This window comes from Gopherus evgoodei, chromosome 6, assembly GCF_007399415.2.
Source record: "Gopherus evgoodei ecotype Sinaloan lineage chromosome 6, rGopEvg1_v1.p, whole genome shotgun sequence".
NCBI classification, from domain to species: Eukaryota; Metazoa; Chordata; order Testudines; family Testudinidae; genus Gopherus; species Gopherus evgoodei.
This window is the reverse complement of record NC_044327.1, coordinates 36764904-36786274: the sequence shown is the minus strand read 5'-3', so window position 1 is coordinate 36786274 and position 21371 is coordinate 36764904. Positions and strand designations below refer to the sequence as shown.

General features: G+C 42.5%; 1 protein-coding gene across 1 annotated transcript in view; it reads right to left on the bottom strand.

Moving 5' to 3' along the window:
* PRUNE2 (prune homolog 2 with BCH domain) overlaps nt 1-21371 on the bottom strand; it is a 154076-nt gene that overhangs the window by 120721 nt on the left and 11984 nt on the right. The window contains exons 3-4 of the mRNA XM_030567417.1: nt 9843-9995; nt 6700-6794 (exon numbers count right to left, since the gene is read on the bottom strand). Of these exons, the coding sequence (XP_030423277.1) occupies nt 6700-6794; nt 9843-9995 (248 nt within the window). The remainder of the gene's footprint in view (nt 1-6699; nt 6795-9842; nt 9996-21371) is intronic.

The window sequence follows — 21371 nt, the reverse complement described above, 5'->3', positions numbered from 1 at the left end:
TTTGAAATTTAACCAAGGAGTTTTCCTTCTCCTGGACACAAGTTGGGCTGGTTAGGAGATTAAAATCTAGGGTTAGATCCTTGGGTCTGGCCAACATTTGTCAGGATCAAAGGAGAGCAGGCACAGGTGATGTTATGCCACCTTTCTGGCCTTCCCCTATCCAATCCTTGAGATAGCTGAGGGCTGTTTCAAACCCAAGTGAAATTTATAAGAGCCTCCAGGCTGCTCTAAGTTATACTGGCTGTAACAGTCTCTTAGGGAGTTGTTCCACCGGCCCAAGATCAGCAGACCACAAAGTGCTGTGTCGACCCCCTCTTCCATTTCTGGGACATACCCCACCCTGACCAGGAGGGCCAGCAGCGGGAAGTATAGAGTCAGCTACACTATCATGTGGGGATTGCCCTATGTAAAGAACACTTTACAAAATTATAAAGTGTGCTCAGATATCAGGGTGAGGAATGTGATATAAGAACCTTGATAGAGCACTGTCTCATCAGTCAATCAGCATTCAGTTTCTCTCACATATACTGATCAAGACCAGATACTCATATACCTGTTGGCCATATTTTTATATACATAAGTCTCTTCTAGGAATCTCTATTTATGTTATTTTCTTCTCTTTAAAGATGTTGCTCGTTGCGTTATCATTAAGTGGTCCAACTGACAGACTGTGGGCTGAACCTGGCCTGCAGGACAATTCCATCCAGTCCCAGAACTCCTGTGGCATCCACTCCCCCAGCAGCTTCCCAGAACACAGAGAGTATTGCAGTGAGTGAAATGCTGCACAAGCCACATGTGGAGAAAAATGGTGTCCTGCCTGTGAGGTCACGCCATGCCGAAGAGGCCATTTTATAGAGCCAGTCTCCCTCTGGCACATGCAGCACTTCTCTCCAGCAGCAGGAAGGTAAAGGTAGCTGATGAGGTAGCCAGCGTGCAATGGTGATCCTCAGAGTCATCTCTCTGGAATTCTGTTTTGGTAATGGACCTATGGGGGTGCCTCCAGTCCAAACTAGCATCTGGCCCACAGCACTGAAACAGTTGGACCACAGACTCCAGCAAAAATATCATCAAGCTTTCATAAGAAACTATAAAGAAAAGGAGGTTCCATGAAAGCTGCATGTCTTGTTCACTATATTGCATCTTGAGGAAAGAGGAGAAATGGAAAGTTCAATTCACAAAGTATTATTCATCTCTCAGAAAAAAATGACTTTCCTGGAAAGTCACATTGAGAAGATGCTTCTCATTTCCAAGGGAATTCCAACAGAGAACAAGCAAAATATACTCTCGGGGTATAACATAATAAAACAGAAATTAACAGCAGTGCAAGCACTCAGTTTTGCTACAATACCCTATGAATAATCTCCATCATGACTTGGAGAAACTTCCCAGTAAAAGTAATGAAAACAACAGCCACTTGGGCCATGTTACTTCTTGAACAAATGCTGCCATGCATGTAGATAAGATGCAGTTTGTGTGTGATATGGCTCTGTTCATTTCTTGTTTTAACCTAGAACTTCACTGTAATTTAAATCTATAAAACCCCAAACAGAAAGAGCATTACCTGAAAAATGCAAAGCTGTGTACATCCAGCTTCTCACAAAAATCCTGATTTGTATGCATGAAATGCCTTCCCTGAATTGATCAGTAAGGCCAAGTATTCCTTTAATGCTACCCTCTATTTCTTTAAAACTCTCCTCAAGATCCATCTCTGCCAAGATGCCTCTAAGAGATCGGAAAATTGATGCTGGGCAGATGGGGATACGTGATACTTTATTAATATAATAACAGCGGTAAATATACTCACATACACATAAAATGTATATATTTGATTGTATTTCAACCCCTCACACCCCTCATATGTCCCTTGTCTTCCCAAATTGCAAACATGTTGGAGCAGGGATTATACCCTCCTATGTGTTTGTATAGCACCAAGAACCATAGACCTTGATACTTTTCAGGCCTCTCAGTGTTACTACAATGTAAATATCGACTAGTGATACTAATAGTGACTTAGTTGGTAACTGAAGGAATTATTGAATTATTGCCACTATTACCTTCCTCCTAAACCAAAGAACATTTTAGCAAACATTTTCTCTAACAAGGGATATTAGCATCTATATTTTTAATAGAAAAATCAGAGCTTAACTCCATAGTAACTGAACAGTTCACAAATATTGCGGAATTTATCTTCACAACTCATCTAGGAGGTAAAGAAGTATTATTATCCTCATTTTACTGAGGCAGAGTGGCTTATTCAGGATTGCACAGGATGTCAATGGCAGAGTTGGAATATGAACTCAAACATCCTGAGTTCCAGCCCAGTTTCTATCCATAAAACCATCTTCCCCATAGAAACACAGGAGCTAAGATAGACTCTAATTTCATTACAGATTTGTAAAACCAATAATGAAAGAGAGCACACTTTTTATGGGTATATGAAAGACTATGTAAGGTATTTCATTTATTAGAATATTAACATCACTTGATATATTGATTTTAAAAAGACTTTATCATTCTTAAATACTCATTTAACCCATTCACAGCCTGAGTGTTTCAGGTGTGACATTTTCATTCTTCATGACACATGGCAACTATAGCAATAAACATGCATCTGTGAATGACACACTATTCCTGACGGGTTGCAGTAGATATAATCATGTTATTATCACTATTAGTAGCAGCAGCAGCACGAGCTGTGCAACCACCAGGATCAGTAAATCCTAACAGATCAGGAGAGATCATGAAACCAAAGCAAATAATCAGGCTTAAGAAAATTCTTCATCATTCTTCAAAATTATGTATCTGTTGGCTGGAAAAACAGTTTGACCCTGTTAGTTTTCTAAAGAAGCAAACACATTATAGATGCAACATCTGTGGCATTAAAGCAAAGCAAAACCTGTGTCTCATGTCCTCAATAATGTTTAATTAGTTAATGTCTGTGCAGCACTTAGAACACAGAAAGCATTGCATAAGTGCTAAGTAATATGAATTATTATCATTATTACTGAAGCAAATCCGGAAGTATTTATAAAAGCAAAACTCACAGGAAGGTGAACATGAGTTTTATCTGAGTAAAGACTCATATCTTCAGGATTTTGCCTGAAGTAAAAGACTCAGGTTTTCCAATTTTTGCTTATTGTTAATTATTATTTCTATTATGTGACACAGAGTTCTGCTTGCTGGAGGTGTGGCAGGCAGAGCAGTACACTATGGTTTTGCAAATCCATCCCTGTCTCTACTGGTGCTGTTGCAGATTGCTCCATCCCTGACAAGGCTGTGAATCAGAACAAGCCAACAACTGTCCTCTTGTGTGCTTCTGTCAAGCACTGTGAGCCAGACAGAGTTCTGGAAGTGTTTGAACAGAGCGTAGTAACTCAGCATCACAAAAACTAACCTCTGGCCACAGGGGCTGGAACAACGCCATGTCAGTTACAGCATGTTTCTTTTGCAAAGAGAAGAACTAGAAGGAATGACTTCTAGAACTTCTAGGAATCACTTCCAGGTAACTTCAGTCAAAAATGCTGGTAATATCAGTGACTTGATGGGTTCAGATTAAAGATCATTTAACTCATGGAAATCACTAAGAATTGATTGTTTTGTGCATATGCAGTTGAATCTCCTTCCCCTAGATAGTTCCATTTAGTTATGCCTCAAACAATGTTCTTGTGAACCACTTCACTGCTTGTGAATCAAATCTTGGTGTTCCCTGAACAACAGTATTCTAAAGTCAAATGTGATACACTGAGGCCAGTTCTGAAACTTGTCTGCTTTTAGAACTATAAAAACATTGCACGGGTCAAATGTCTTTTGTAGGTAGTAGAAGAAAGGGATACAAATTATAGGCTAGAATGTGACTAGTTGTGCAAAGTGGAAGTAAAGTTCCTCTGTCTCCCAGCTGAGCTGTGTTAGTGCTACCTGGATGTTAGATCTGGCTCCTGTGTAGAGCACAGAAGCTGCATTCCACATACTCTCAGGAAGTAACAAAAGCATCTTAATTTAATACTGAAGCTAGCGCCTCATTATAAGCCTAATTTGTACCACACACCTAAATTAGCAAAATGATAGACAACGGTTAAAATAAATTATTAGAAGATTATAAAATCCCATTTCTTATTCAAAGAATGCATTTCCAACCATCTTGTTATTGGTTATTTTGACATTTATATATTTTTGCAAATTTTAGGGACCAAAGTTAAAGTTGAATGGGCCATGCAAGTTTGTTGGAGTGATGGAGGATGACGGAGGACTGTATGGCACTGAGAACATGGCTGGACCCTTTAACTGTTCATTTCTTGACTTTCTAACATGTAGTTTTTTAAACCGATTGATTACTGTGCCAGCATGTAAATTACTGTCACTGACGCTACTGACATTCTATCACTTGTTTAGTAAGCTAGACATTAACTTTTTGACATACTAGCCAGTACAATTAATATCTAGTATGATTCAAGGTATGCAGCTTTGAAATCCCTCCACAGAAGATATCTTGATACAAAACATGCTCAAATACGCTTCTCTGGGCAATTAAAAAGTGTTTTGAATAAGTTAGGAAAGAAAATCCAAGTCTGACATTTTAAATACACCAGGATGATATTCAGCAGTACAAAGCTACAGACTAGATCCAGCAGACCTAAGCCTCTGGTACTGCTGTCCCTGGAATTTCCATAGGCCTTGCAGTGTTTGCAAAGATGAAGACTAACCCCTATTTTCAAGAGGAACTATCCCTCTCTTGTACCCCAAAATGCTGTGTTTCATGGACTCTCCCATTCTGTACTGCCCAACTGCCATAATTAGAGTAAATTAGGTTATTTGATATTATACCAAAATACTCTGTACCTGAGCATGCTTAATGCTCAACATGTCCTAACAGGTTCTTCTCCAACTGACTAAACATCACTCAATGAGGGTCAAGTTTGAAGGGCTCACACCATTAAGACACTAGGCTCTCCCCTTGCTGACAGTGTCCCTGCAGAGGGAAATCCAATGAAGAAGACCACAAAATTGAAAGGCCAAAAATTAATTCACACTTCAAGGCACCCAAGAAGCTTGGTAGCAGAAAGAAAGATGCCCAGCACCTCAGCTCCTATTGAGTTCAGTGGAGTTCTGGGTGCTCTTAAAATCAAGTCCTTGGTGATTAGGGATGGGGTAGAACCTCATCACCTACTTGCAACATTCATCTACCAATAAGAGAGCCATGACGGCTACTGCCAGGCAGCCTATTTAAAATAACAAAGGAAGGGAGAAAGAATAAAACATGACCGAATCATAAAACATCTGTTCCCCACTTCCCTCCAGCTTAACTCTGCTTGTCTCATAGTCAGCGAGGCGTGAAATTTGCAGAGTTTGAGAGTCAATCTTTGTGGCACATAGGGGTCTCATTCACTGGTAGCCATAAAACTCATTTTTACTTGTTTGAGTTGGTGATGCAGCACAAATACAGTCTTGGGTGTTTGGCCAGACTGGCCCTCTGTATGCAGGGTGACCAGATGTCCCATTAGCGGGATGGTCCCGGTATTAGCAGCTTTGTTTTATATAGGCAACTATCCTCCTGGGGAAAAAAGTTTCCTGATTTTTCACTCCTGCTACCTGGTGACCCTATCTGCATGTAAAGGATCATTTTGGATAACACAAGATAGAGGAGTCAGTAATACAAAACACAATGCTGTTAGATGAGGTGTGCTTTATATGTACCTGCTCAGTGTGTGAGGACTGGGCTGGGACTAAAAGCGAACACCTGCACTGATGGGGTATGTCAAGTGACTGCAATGTAGTAAAAGCCCTCAGGAGAAACAGGAGCAAATGTAACAGCTGCCTGAGGCTCGTGTCTTACTCCACTCCTTTTGAGGTGACTAATGCCACTTGCAGGACTAGTCACACTCAGTTGCTGCACTTCCCACCCATATAGTGGCTAGTCCCTGAACAGAGGCTTAAGGGGAAGGGGAAGGTTCCTTGCGTGTCCCTTTGCTCTCTCACACCTGTGAACAGCCAGCCTCAACCTGGCCCTGAATGATTTTGATCTGTACTTCTACACATATAACAGCTAAATCAAAAGTGATATCAGCACAATATTAATTAAAAACAGTACACTAGAGTTTGTAAAATATGCATAACACTGAATGGCTAATAGTTATGCACACATTTACCTAAGAGCACTCCAGCTTAAGCAGGGTCAGTTCAGAGGTGTGACACTGAAAACTAGCAATCAAAAACATGATTTTCACCAGTACTGCTAACACAGGAAATGCCTGAGACAAGCAGCCATCTAATTAACACACTGGAAGGATTTCTTATCAATCCTGGAACTTCTATAATTTATGACCAACGTGACTGTTTTCACAACATTCAAAGCAGGTGTATAAAAGTAAAAAAACAAGGGGACACTTTTCTCAAGGAGTTGAGAGACTAGTAGCCCCACTGCATGGAAGGGTAGGTTATGATCCAAGCATTGCAATTTTCTGCAGCTGTCGCTCTAAAGCATCCTGGTAAATTACTTTTATTTGAAAGGATATTCAGATGCATAGTAATGAAAGTCAGACCACAAATAACTACAGCATTCATAAAAATGAATTTACATCATTGACAGAATCTGCTCATACTCTATCCTGAGAAAAGAAGTAACTGAAAATCTATGTGAAAGAACAGGCCACCTTCTTCAGCTTGGTTGTTTGGCAGCTATATTCTATTTATGTTTCCTCTTACCTCAAGGGTCATGTACACTGTACTAACTGCAACTTTAATTTCTCCATCTGACAGCTCCTTGAGATCCTTCAACATAACTTCCTCAATATTTAAACCTGTTTGAGATACAGAAAAACTGTTCAATACATATAAGTTTCAGAGCTAGTCAAATGCAACAGGATGAGTTAAGACCAAAATTTTAGCCTGAATGTTAACTCTTCTGGCTTTTATGGGTTCACATCAGAAAATTAACATTATTATTTTGTAATTTAAATTAATATTAATAGTATGGTACTACTACTTTAATATCAGAGTAAACAAAGTTCAAAAGAATTAAAAGACAAAGATACTCATATATTCAGTTTCTTTCGATAAAGTTGTAAAGGCTCTGATCTGGAAGCATATTGAATACTACTTGTCAACGAGTGCACATAATCTTTACTCTTCAGATCATGGATATAAGACTTTTGGCACTAATAGAATTGTTGTAACAAATCATTCAGAGCTGAAGCAATTAAGGTACATGCTGTAAATACAAACTTCAGATTGCATTCTACCATGGATCTTCCTTAAACTAACATTGTACCAATGGATGTTTGTGTGTGGGATTAAAGATGAATATAACCCTCAGGAACGATTAACATGTGTATTGTTGACACAGGAGATTTTATCATCATCATCTAGTTGGTGACTTTAATCGTGGGATCTGGATTCCTCTATATAGGAGCCAGGAATGTTGTGAATTTTCAAAATATTTCATTTAACCATATAGCTTTCATTTACTGTAATGGGAGATGTCCGGCTAAAAGGCTGCAACATTCTCTAAACTAAATTTAAATAACTCATGATGCACAGGAACATGGTCAGTTGATCCCTACTGATAACGCAGATAATATAGCCAAATAGCCACTCACGACTAAAACAGCCATATAAATCATAACTGCTCATCAATGAATGCAATAGCTAACTTCTCTTTAATCAGCAAACTATTGACAAGATGAACTGGCAGTTTCTCATGTATATTCAAAATCTTTGATATTTTCACTTAAAAAATTACTATATATAGACAGAGTCTTTAATAAGCAAAATATCTATTCTCTTCATTGTGCCCAAAATAACCAGTACACCTATGAATTCAGGTTTATAAATGAGTGCTGCTTTTTAGATGAAACCTAGAACTGCTATTTTGTTGAATTGTTTCACTTCTGTCTAACAAACTAGACACTAATATATGGAGGTATACCTATCTCACAGAACTAGATGGGACCTTCAAAGGTCATTGGCTCTAGTCCCCTGCCTTCACTAGCAGGACCAACTACTGATTTATGCCTCAGATCCCTAAATGCCCCCCTCAAGGATTGAACTCACAACCCTGGGTTTAGCAGGCTAATGCTCAAACCACTGAGCTATCAATCCCCTTATCAGGACTGGCTCCAGTGTTTTTGTCACCCAAGTGTTGGGGCGGCGGGGGTAGCTGCGATCGACGGCACTTCGGCAGCAGCTCTACCGCCGCCGCTTCATTCTTTGGCAGCAATTCGGTGGCAGGTCCTTCCCTCCAAGACGGACTGAGGGACCCGCCGCCGAATTGCTGCCAAAGAGCCAGACGTGCCCCTTTTCATTGGCCGCCCCAAGCACCTGCTTGCTGCGCTGGTGCCTGGAGCCGGCCCTCCCTCTATAAAAGCAAAACTTTCATCTGATTTGCAAAGGACCTCAGAATCTCATCCCCATCTATCTGCACATAGAGCACACGAACATATGCAATGCTAACTATGTAATTTGTAATAAAATCATAAACAATATTGAAAAAACACAGAACAATGTAGCTGGTATGCTATGTCTCTGTTCAGGGGCACTTAAAATTATGATGCATCCATGGCCATACTAAAGCTGCTTCCAAGAGTAGTAGCTAATTTTTTTTATTTTTTTTTTTGCAGTGTAGTTTCATTAATAGCCAACTAGGGTCTTATCTTTGTGCATGAAACTCCATGGATCCCAATCCTAAAAAGACACACACACAGACTTCATTTGATGCATTGTTAGTAATCCTGTTAGGTAAAATCCTGGCCTTACTGAAGTCAATGGGAGTTTTGCCACTGACTTCCGTACACTGAAGTCAATAGGCTTACACACAATGAGCAAAGTTATGCACATTTATTAGTCTTTGTAGAATCGGGGCCATGAATGTCAAATATGAATAGTGCTCATGATCACAGGCAGTGTATGGCCTTTTAAATATAATTAAACATTTTCATTAATGATCTAAAAGAGGATCTAAGAGCATATTGGTGCAAACTGGCAACACCCATCAGGCACCTAAAGGGACCAGAAATATGAAAATAAAATTCAGTTCATTTCAACTGTGCACACAGAAAACTAACACAACTGGGAGGAATAATCCAAAAAAAATATAACTCAATCGGAGGGAGATGTCCTAGGGAAGCAGTGATGATTAAAGGGATTTCAGGGAAATAATGAAAAGCAAAGGGGACATGAGTTTGCAATGCAACATGGCAGCAAAAAAAGGCCACTGACATTCTTAATGTATATACAGAAAAAGTACACGGCAGAGTTGGGAAGCACTAGAACCATGTCAACTGCTTTATTCACCAGGGAGCGCTAGCCTGTACCCCAGCCAGGGTAGCTAGACCGGATTTAAAGCACCTTCAAACCCAGATTGTGAATGTTTTTGGAGGCATGGAGTAAAAATGGTTCAGCCCCATTTCTGAGTGACAATGAATTAGAAATATACTTTTCCATTGTTAAAATAACTTCTTGCTATTTCAAGCTTTATTTAGGGTTAAAGTCACTTCACCAGCTTAGAGCCCAAGAAACTGAGCTCTGTGCAGGTGAAGTAGGTTCAGTAGGTAAAATCCACCCCCAAGATGGTATTGAGCTGTAGCTGAGTATCCTGCCTATGGCTGGAGCGTTGGCTGTAGCCCACCATGTTGTGTTGGGGCCCACTAGACAATATTACTAGACAATATTAATTATCTCGTTTAGAATCTCAGATAGTGCTTATAGTCCACAGAAACAAAACTTCTATGCTCCATTTTTTATTTTTTTATTTCAACTACTGTCATCTCATATAATGATCCATTCTGTCTAGATGTAGCCACATGACAAAAATGCCAAGCTGCCTGAGGAATGGAAGTAAACTGCATTACCTTGAGCCTTAAATGGGGTCTGCTGGAAAACAGAGATAATGTCTTCTCGAGGCGGCAGCTCTGGAAATTTTTCTTCTAGAATTGACAGTATTTCTTCCTGTTGTTCTGTAATTCTTTCGGGTTCCACAGACATACATTGGAAGAGAATGCTTCCTGAAATGTGAAACAACAAAGTCAGCCACTCCTGTACAACAGTGAAAAGGTACTAGAGAAACTACAATTCTCACTGTACCCTTGTTCCCCTTTCCTCCTTTGGGCTTGTCTTCGCTGTAGAGTTAACTCACGTTATAACATGCCTTAACTGGCATGTGTTGGTGCTTTTTTTTAATTTGAGTAGGCTGGCCTGTCAGGGGATATAGATTTGTAGGTTACAGCTAGACTTAGCATAACGTATCAGCTGCTAACAATCACCCCATAAAGTAATCCAGTCACTCTTGTGTAGCTCAAGTGTTATTTCCCAGTGTGGTCACTCTCACTAGAGCTACCCTTACTCGAGATGCATTAATTCAAGTGTAGATAACTCAAGCTTACTCTGCAGTGAGGATATAACCTTCATATACTTGTTACAAGGACCACTACAAACTGACATGCCAAATTTCCATTTTCTAAGCAGCCAAAATATCAAATTCTTTAAAAATCTACACTGCTAATTTGTTATTTTGATAAATCTAGCATATTAGGAAAAGCTACTTCAATTTATCATATACTTTCTATAGGGGTTTGTTATAGTTAAACATAACAATCCCAATCTTGCCCCAGGAAGCCAATGGCAACATTCCCATTGACTTCATGATAGGGCCCAAAAATTAGCATGAAGTTTTTTGAAGTGAATGTCTCTTTAAGTACAAGTAATTGCTTTTTCTGGGAGCCACCTGTTTACAAATCCATCCTGCCTGGTAGCTGATCTCCCTTCTTTTTTCCCACATGGGATATCAGTATCAATGGACATAGAGGGTGACTGCTAAAATACAGCCAGCAGAACCTTGAAATAAGAACACAAATACATACACAATATCACTCATACTACAATTAAGCAAAACTAGATTAAGCATTTCAAGCAAATGATTGATTTTATCATATTTATTGACTCCATTATTTCCATGCCTGAGGATTTCTAATTGCCCTTCTTATTACTAATACAACACAAAACTCTTCCCGAATACAGCACACAAGTAACAACTTCACAAAGGACTTTGAGGATAACCTTAAACTTATGATTTAAGTCAGTCACTAGTCATTCCAGTGTAATCGACTCTAGATGACTCCATGCCAATGTATTTCTAGATGAAAGCACAGTATGTTCAGCCAAATACAACACATTAATTTCAAAGTTAAAAAAATGAGTCCATTAAATAATTGCAGAACAATTGGCACTCTGTTACAAGACCTAAATAGAGTTGATGTATTTTCAGAGGATTACATAGAGCATACCATCCTCCAAATTCCATCCTTGATGTGACAGATATTGCTGGTGGGGTAAGGTTTCAAGGTCATCTTTTAACTCTCAGAAGGCTTTGTTCCTATTTGCTAATATGCCCAAAGAAAACATTCATTGCCAATTATTCATGCTAAATTAAAAATAATACAATCTTATGCTTCAGCATTATTATTTATATTACAGTAGCTCACAGAGACTCCAACCAAGATCAGGGCTCCATTATACTAGGACATGTACAAACACATAGGAAGAGACAGTTAGACCCAGATCCACAAAGATACGTAGGCACCTAACCCCAGACTTAGGCATCTAAGTCCCAGTTTTAGGCTCCACTGTGATTCACAAAACCCCTGCCTAACCCTGCAGCACCTGAAACCACTCAGCGCCTCAGCTTCTTCCTGGCATGCAAACTGCTGCCTCGCTGTAGACATCTGGACACCTATCTCCCACCCAAGCCCCTGAGCAATTCACAAAACAGGGGAAGACATGCATTCACCTGCCTATCTTATATGCAGGGCTCAATCAAGTAGATGTGATCCGAGTGCCCCTGTGTATAAATAATTAGTCATTAGAGTTGGGGGACTGGACTTTGGGTCTCCCACCTCCCAGGGGGATGCCCTAACCAGGGGACTCACAGGGTCATTCTCACTCTCCCTCGGGCCCAATGACTCTTTAATTATTTATACATAGTGAAACAATTTCAACAGGAGAGACTGAGGGAGCCTGACATCAGAGTGTCCCATAGCTCTGTGGTTAGGGCACCCTCCTGAGAGGTGAGTGTCCCTTATTCAAATCCATTCTTCCCATCAGGTAGAGTGGGGAATGGAACCTCATCCTAGATGAGTACTCTAAACACTGGGCTACCACCACCTCCTCTTTCTTTGGCTGTTGTGTGAGCAGCAAGGGCACCAGAATCTTTGTAGAAGTGGGGGGACAAGGCCAAAGTGCCCCCTCCCTCTCCACGGCTGGCTGCTCCAGTGGTGAGTCAGCTGCCCCCTCTTCTGGTGCCACACCAGCCCTTGGTGGGCAAAAGGTGTAATTGCAGTGCCCCCCCCCCCCCCCCGCAGAATCTATTATTATGCGGGGGCGAGGGGGGGGAGAATCTGCAGGGCACACAAATTCTGTGCTTGTGCTGTGGCACAGAATTCCCCTAGGAGTACATAGTGCATGTTGGCCTTTAGCAATACGATTACATTTTCCCCACGGCAAATATGTTTCTTTTGTTAAAAAGTGGGAGGTCTGATCCTCTCCAACCCCTCAGTTCCAGCGCTGGTAGTGTGCAGTGAAGCAGGCACCTAACCCATTCTCATAAAAAGCCACGTAGGTATTTAAGCCATCTGATTCTGGGAAAGGAGTTCCTGATTGCGGATCGCTAGCAGCCCAGACTCTGGCACCTATCTCTGGGAAAGGCTCTCATCAGCATCTCCCATTGGCTAGCTTAGGGGATCCCTGCCTAGCATTGCTGGCTCTGTGGATCACACTCTTAAGCGCCAACTTCTCTCCAGCCATTGCACAGGAAGCCTAAGCCCCTAACTCAGATTTGTGGATAGCTGTGCTGTTCCTGTGATTCTCTAGGTGCTTGAAATGCATTGCAATATTTAAGTCCCTTTGTGGATCCAGGCCTAAGTCCCTATCCCAAAGAGTTCATAATCTAACAAGGCAAAATGCACAGAGAGCTAAGTGACTTGCATAGCATCACAAAGCAGGTTAAAGGTTCCAGGTTGAACTGGAACAGGTTCAGAGAAGGGTTACTAGGACGATCCAAGGAATGGAAAACCTGTCATATGAAAGAAGACTCAAAGAGCTTGGCTTGTTTAGCCTAACCAAAAGAAATGCTGAGGGGAGATATGATTGCTCTCTATAAATATATCAGAGGGATAAATACCAGAGAGGGAGAGGAATTATTTAAGCTCAGTACCACTGTGGACACAAGAACAAATGGATATAAACTGGCCATCAGGAAGTTTAGACTTCAAATTAGACAAAGGTTTCTAACCATCAGAGGAATGAAGTTCTGGAACAGCCTACCAAGGGGAGTAGTGGGGGCAAAAGACATATTCGGCTTCAAAATTAAGCTTGATAAGTTTATGGAGGGGATGGTATGATGGGATAGCCTAATTTTGGCAATTAATTTGTCTTTGACTACTAGCGGTAAATATGCCCAATGGCTTGTGATGGGATGTTAGATGGGGTGGTATCTAAGTTACTATAGAGAATTCTTTCCTGGGCGTCTGGCTGGTGAGTCTTCCCCACATGCTCAGGGTTTAGCTGATCACCATATTTGGGATCAGGAAGGAATTTTCCTCCAGGGCAGATTGGCAGAAGCCCTGGGGGGGTTTCGCCTTCCTCTGCAGCATGGGGCATGGATCACTTGTTGGAAGATTCTCTGCACCTTGAACTCTTTAAACCATGATTTGAGGACTTAAGTGGCTCAGATACAGGTCTGATACAGGAGTGGGTGTGTGAGAGATTCTGTGGCCTGCACTGTGCAGGAGGTCAGACTAGATGATCATAATGGCCTCTTCTGACCTTAGAGTCTATGATTTTATGATTCTAAAGGCAGAGCTAGGAACTGAATCCAGGTCTGCTGACTCCCACTCCAGTACTCTGTTCATTAGACCACAAGCCTGTAAAATGAGTGGAATCCCCCACTCTTTAAATGTAGAACACTGCATAGCTGGGTAAATGCCTTACTGGGAGGGGGGTCAACTCCCTGTGAACAGGGACACCCAGAGGATACAGGGGGCCTCGGGTCTTCGGCGGTGGGGGGCCCCCACTTCGGCGGTAATTCGGTGGCATGGGGTCCTTTCGCTCCGGGACCCGCCACCAAAGTGCCCCGAAGACCCACGGCGGGGACCCCCTGCCGCCGAATTACCGCCAAAGACCCGGCACTTCGACGGCAGGTCTCGCTTCGGTGGTAATTCGCCGGCGGGGGGTCCTTCTGCCCCGGAGCAGGACACCCCGCCGCCAAAGACCCGGAGCAGAAGAAGATCCAGGGTCCCGGGCCCTGCAAAAGTTTTCCAGGGCACCTGGAGCGGGTGAAGGACCCTGCTCCAGGGGCCCCGAAAAACTCTCGTGGGGGCCCCTGCAGGGCCCAGGACAAATTGCTCCACTTTCCCCCCTCCCTCTGGGCGGCCCTTCCTGTGAAGCAGCAAAGATTTTTCCAACCTGGCAAATACACTCCTCGCCTCAAGGATTATTAGCATGTCAAATTCTTTTAAATTTCAAATTTTGGTTGTTTTTGGCATAGTCCTGTCAAAAAAGTATAGTTTAAATGTTTTAAAATTGAAAAGTGGTGGGGGGGGGTTTCCACCCTTTGATCACTGAAAGGATTTTCCTCAAACTTTACAACCATCACCTTTGGATAGATTAATGTTTTATTCTCAATAGTAACTTTCTTCAAAAAGTTACAAGTGCATGAAAGCAGGATGATCTGCTACTGGAAACAATTTTACAACTGAAGTATAGGCCTCACTAGCAGGCAAATGCTGGTGTGGGAGTAGTACTCTGAAGTAGGGAGTGAATCTCTCTGAGAAACAGAGATTAGTTGACATATTAGTTCAAGGGATGAATTTGGCCTAACTTTAATATGGAGACATATAATCTGAAAATAAGTAGAGCCATAAAAGACATTGTAACATACCACTCCCTGGAGAGACTGTAGACACTTTTAATATTCATTGTAGGGTGAATCCAGGATGGAATTTCTTTCTTATCTCAGAATTTCCAGAATTTCTCTCTTATGTCTTAATACTCTTACTTTTCTTGGGTTTATGGCAGTCCTATTATTTTAAATATCCCTCTCTGTGTGATAGTATTAAAAATCATATAAGAAACAGACTGTATAGAAAAATATATACTGTGGCCCACATTTTCACAAGTTACTAGTGATTTAGGCATCCCAATTTTTGGACACCTTAAGGGGTCTGATTTTCAGGTATGTAAAGCTGAGTATCCAAAAACTGAAGCACCCACAATCTTTATTCATTTTTCAAAATGTAGGCCTGTATTTTTAGTGGTGGTTCAGTTGGCTGGGTTTTTTAAATATAAGAAATGGAATAGTTATTATTGTATGTGTCATTTGAAACATCAACCAATGGGTTTAAAAAATAATACCTTAAGAAGCAGAGGAAATCAGAGCACAAAGTACTGGAAAGTGCAATAAAGTAACAGGTATTAGATATAAAACCATACAAGCATATCAATTCAGAATTAAAGATTCCTAGAAAGTCAACCCAGATTTGTGTACCTAATTGTATAGAAAGAACTAAGATCAAGTAAGTCATGCTTCAGTACAATTACAATAATATTATTTTACAATTTTCTTTTAATATATCACATAGTCTAATTACAATTGATTACAGATTGAGCAATAATTACACTACAGCTTTTGTCTAATCAATCCAGGTTTTCAGTTAAGCTGTGAGATAAGTGCATGATTATGTAATTCTAAAAAAAATGATGAAGGCAAAGGCAATACAGGAACAGTAAAAGGGAAATAAACTTTGATTCTCGCAATTTGAGCAAAATATTTTTTTCTGTGTTTCTCACACCGTCAATTTCTATTTCTTTTAAATAAATAGTGGAGTTCAGGTAAATGAAAATCTAGGACCTAGAGTTTCAAGATAATTAGGCCCCTAACGCCCAGGGACATCACTGTGAGCTAGGGGTTTTTGAAGATCTGACTCCAAGACACTATGGCAGCTGGATTCTAATCTCACACCAGCCTTATACTGGCATAAATCCCTTGACTTTAACTAAGTTACTCCTGATATACATGTGTGAGGGAAAGGAGAATTAAGCCCCTTAAATCAGAACAAATCTTTATAATAAAAATTCTTACCAGTGACAATTCCATTTTTCATTTCAAGAACAGTTTTATTATAGAGCAGGCCTGCACAACTCGTAAAGCGGCAAGGGCCACATTACTGCAAAGAAAACAGCTGAGCGCTGAAACCCCCCAGCCCCGCGGAAACACCCCCTCCCCCAGCCAGGACCTCCTGGCCCATGGAAACACCCTGCCCCAGCACCTCTCAGCCCTGCAGAAACAAACCCTCCTTCCCCAGCGCCGCCCCACCAAAACAGCTGTGGGCCAAAAAGGAAGGTTGGAGGTGGAGAGGTGATACTTGATTTTAAATCAGTCAGGGGCTTCCAGCTGAAGAGGTGGCTGAGAGCTGTCAGGGCAAATTAAAGGGTTCAGGGCTCTGGCAGCTGGGGGAAACCGGAGCTTTGCGGGGCTGGGGCAGGGATTTAAAGGGACCAGAGCTCCTGCCAGGGAGGGGAGCCCGAGCCCTTTAAATCCCAGCCCTAGCCCATCCGCTGTGCAGCCGCAGCCGCAGGCCAGGATTCAAAGGGCTCTGGGCTGCCTGCAGCTGCCGGGGAGTCCTGAGCCCTTTAAATCTCAGCCGCGGCCGGGAGTCTCTGTGGGCAGCCCAGAGCCCTTTGATTACCGGCCGTGGCTGGGAATCAAAGGGCTCTGGGCTCACCGCTGCAGGCATCTCAGAGCCCTTTGATTCCCGGCCGTGGCTGGGATTTAAAGAGCTCTGGGCTCGCTACTGCAGACATCTCAGAGCCCTTTGATTCCCGGCTGCGGCTGCGATTTAAAGAGCTCTGGGCTCCCCGCTGCTGCGGGCAGCTCAGAGCCCTATGAATCCCGGCTGCGGCTGAGATTTAAAGAGCTCTGGTCTCCCCACCACTGTGGGTAGCTCAGAGCCTTTTGAATCCCTGCCGCGGCTGGGATTTAAAGGGCTCTGGGCTCCCCGCGGCTGCTGGCAGCCCAGAGCCCTATGAATTCCGGCCACCAATGGATTTAAAGGGCTCTGGGCTCCCTGCCGCTGCCGTTTGGCAGTGAGACTCCGCGGGCCGTTTGTTGTGCAGGCCTGTTATAGAGCATTGTAAGAATGATTTTCTGAACATTCATGAAGCTAGTTTAAATTAATCTGCCAATCCTCGTAAATATATTTTAAAATAGGGACTTCTAACATTTCTAAACGTTTTTACCTTTAGCTCCCAAATGAAAAGAGCTTGAAAGATTGTTTGAAGATAACGCTATACTGCTATGTCCCTGTATCTGGTTTTCACTAGCATGATATGTTCTTGTGAATTTCAAGCTCTCTTAGAATTTGATCAGACCCTCATCAGAATACACACATGTGAGTTATTGCATATTTTTAAAATCAGAGTTTGAACAGAGGTGCAAGAAAGAGTACAGATATGCATTTCAACTGGCTATCTGAAAGCAGCCTTGAACTCTTGATTGCTAGATTCCTCTCAATAGTTGCAACTTGAGATATTCTGGTTGTGTGCAAAACTTTCTGATCAGAAACCCACTTTCAGTTTTAAGAGGAATAAGCATTCTCATCCCAACATGAAATGTAGACCTTATAGCCTTAATGGAGTAATTGATCAAACAATTTTAAAAGCTTTTTTTGTCGTAGGCCTTCTGTTGTTTAATTCTTCTGCTAAGAAAAAAGGAAGAGAGAAAGAGTGTTCTCAAACTAATGCAGGAACATCTGCAATTCCCAATGTCAACACAGGGCTGTATTCTTCCTTCAATGTATACCCTGTGCTTGTTAGCATTAATAGGACATATACACAAAATCCCTGCATATTAGTGGGATATGGACCCCTCAATTTCTTTATGGGGTTTAAGATGCCACATAGTTTAGAAAAACAACAAACTCAGTTTGTGTTCTAAGTAACATTGCATCACCTGATTTCTCTTCATCGTAGGCACGCTTTCATTACAACTTTCCCAGACTGAGTCAGGTCAGCAATCCATTTAAGTCATTTATTCTTTTAAGTATCTGTTGTAAAGGATATCCATCAGCTAAAAACACTGAGGCACTATGCCCCATATTCTTCATAGAGATATTTTGATGTGCATATGGTATAACTAAGATCAGGGCCGTCCTTAGGATTTATGGTGCCCTAGGCAGGATTATTAAACTGGTGTCCCTGTGCCTGACTTGCTCTGAGCAACACAAACATAAGCTTACAGTATTGGAAAACTTGCCACAGACATATTCTTAAAATCAGTTTAACTTAATTAAGCACACCGTAATGCTGATGGACTAGCACTAAAGAAGTAGCACTATAGAAAAAATTCTGATTTGATAGAATTATGCAAATCATATAATTTTTTTTAATTTGTCAACATTTTATTAGGAATGTATATGGAGAGGTATTGAAACAAGGTTTTTTTTTAATTAAAAGCAATCTTTCTGGCTTTTTTGGCTGCAAAATCAGTAATGTCATCGTATGACAAAGACAAAGCGATGTCTTGTTTGATTTCAAGAATAGCAAGACCAGTCAAGCATTCCTGACTCATTGTAGAGCGGAGATAGTTCTTCATGAGTTTTAGTTTTGAGAAACTCCGTTCTCCTGATGCTACTATTACAGGAATTATCAGTAGAATACGAGTGGCAATGTACACATTAGGATATATATATATCAATCAATCAACAAGTTTGCTGGTATGAATAAACTGTACAATGCCCATCACTGATTTTGCATGTGGCAACATTGATGACAGTGTACTCAATTCTTCGTACAGTTTAAGTCCATTTAAATCAAAACTATCACCGTGCTTCAGGAGGCTCTCTAGGATCTTGCACTTTGTCATTAGTTGCTCTTGTTTTCCTATTTCATTGAATTTAGTCCTGCTCAGCCCACCTACAAGCTGAGTGAATGGAACCCCAGCCCAACAGTGGGTTGAGTGGCTCAGCCAGGGTCTCAGCCGCTAGCCTGCTTAGCTCGCTTCCAGCCTGGGGTTCCTTGGAGGTCCTCAGGCCAGCAGCGGGTGCTGAGTGGGGCCGGCGGCCAGGACCCCGGCTGGCAATGGGGCAGCAGCTGGAACCCCAGAGCAGCGGCCATCAAAAATCAGCTGGCATGCCACCTTTGGCACGTGTGCCGTAGGTTTCCGACCCCTACTCTATACCAGTGGTTCCCAAACTGGGGTTCACGAACACTTGGGGGTTCGCAGAACGTTAGAGGGTGTTCGCCAGAAAAATTTCACTAATGGCGGCCAGAGGACCCCGGGCACTGGAGACAGCAGGTGGAACCCGGATGCAGGGCAGACACCCCGAGCCCTGGGGAGAGTGGGGCAGGGCAGTTTGGGCTGGCAGCCCAAGTTCCAGCGGTCAGCGCGGGGGCCAGCAGTACAAACTCCAGCACTCCGCTTGGGACTGGTAGCCCAAGCTCCAGGGAGAGGGGGGCCAGGCAGTTGGGGCTGGCAGCCCCAGTCCCGGCAGTCAGCAAGGGAGCCAGCAACCTAAACCCCAGTGCTCTTTGCAGGGCTGGCAGCCCGAGTAACAGGAAAAGTGGGACTGGGCAGTTGGGGCTGGAAGCCTGAGCCCTGCCCCCATCAGCAGGGGAGCCGGCAGCCAGAACCTCAGCCTGAACCCCAGGAAGAGCGGGGAGGGCAGTTGGGGCATCCATCACACTGAGGAAATTTAAATTTAAATCCCTGAAAATATTCATTTTTAGGAGGGGGTTCATGATATTTCACAATTTAGTGAAAGGGGTTCACGGGCTGTTAAAGTTTGGGAACCCCTGCTCTATACACTAGTAAGGAGATGAGCATATTACAGTTGTTGGAGGGCTCTATTTAGCAGTAATAGGGCTACAGGAAAGTCAGTTAACATTTTTTGTTTCTCTGATGAAAACTGGCCCACTACCTTCCCCATAACAAACTTGTCATAAATAACTGTCAACAACTTAGTTTTCCATTTTTGGCTAAGATACTGATTTTTTTTTAATTCAAATTGAATTCAGGATTGTCATCAAACATTTTTGGCAAACAAATTTGTTAAATGACAATCTAAATGGCAACACAGCACTGCTTTCATGCTTGGCTCACCCCACAGCCTGCTGGTCCAACAGCTGCAGTAGAGGAGGAGATAGGTGGAAAACTGCAGGACCCCAAAATCCACCTCTTGGGGTGCAGAGTGGCAACAGCAGCAGCAAACCCTTGGGTCTGATCACATGCCAATGCGCACTACTGCCAGCCCAATGGACCATGGTGAAGTTAGCACAGCATCTGATCTCAGGGACAGGGAACCCATGGAGCCACAGCAGCTCATCCTGCCCTGTGCAGCTCCACCTAGGGGAGAGATGTGCTCCCCAGCTAGGGTGACCAGATCCAGATGTCCTGATTTTATAGACCCAGTCTCAATAATTGGGGCTTTGTCTTATATAGGCACCAGGAGCCTATATAAGAAAAAGACCCCAAAATTGGGACTGTCCGTATAAAAGTGGCAAGGAATCCTGTGGCACCTTATAGACTAACAGACGTTTTGGAGCATGAGCTTTCGTGGGTGAATACCCACTTCGTCAGATGCATGTAGTGGAAATTTCCAGAGGAGAAACTGGTTTTGTAGTTGGCAAGCCATTCACAGTCTTTGTTTAATCCTGAGCTGATGACGTCAAATTTGCAGATGAACTGAAGCTCAGCAGTTTCTCTTTGAAGTCTGGTCCTGAAGTTTTTCTGCTGCAGGATGGCCACCTTAAGGTCTGCTATAGTGTGGCCAGGGAGGTTGAAGTGTTCTCCTACAGATTTTTGTATATTGCCATTCCTAATATCTGATTTGTGTCCATTTATCCTTTTCCATAGCAACTGTCCAGTTTGGCCGATGTACATAGCAGAGGGGCATTGCTGGCATATGATGGCGTATATTACATTGGTGGACGTGCAGGTGAATGAACCGGTGATGGTGTAGCTGATCTGGTTAGGTCTTGTGATGGTGTTGCTGGTGTAGGTATGTGGGCAGAGTTGGCATCGAGGTTTGTTGCATGGATTGGTTCCTGAGCTAGAGTTACTGTGGTGCGGTGTGCAGTTACTGGTGAGAATATGTTTCAGGTTGGCAGGTTGCTTGTGAGCGAGGACTGGCCTGCCACCCAAGGCCTGTGAAAGTGTGGGATCATTGTCCAGGATGGGTTGTAGATCCCTGATGATGCGTTGGAGAGGTTTTAGCTGGGAACTGTATGTGATGGCCAGTGGAGTCCTGTTGGTTTCTTTCCTGGGTTTGTCTTGCAGTAGGAGGCTTCTGGGTACACGTCTGGCTCTTTTGATCTGTTTCCTTATTTCCTCG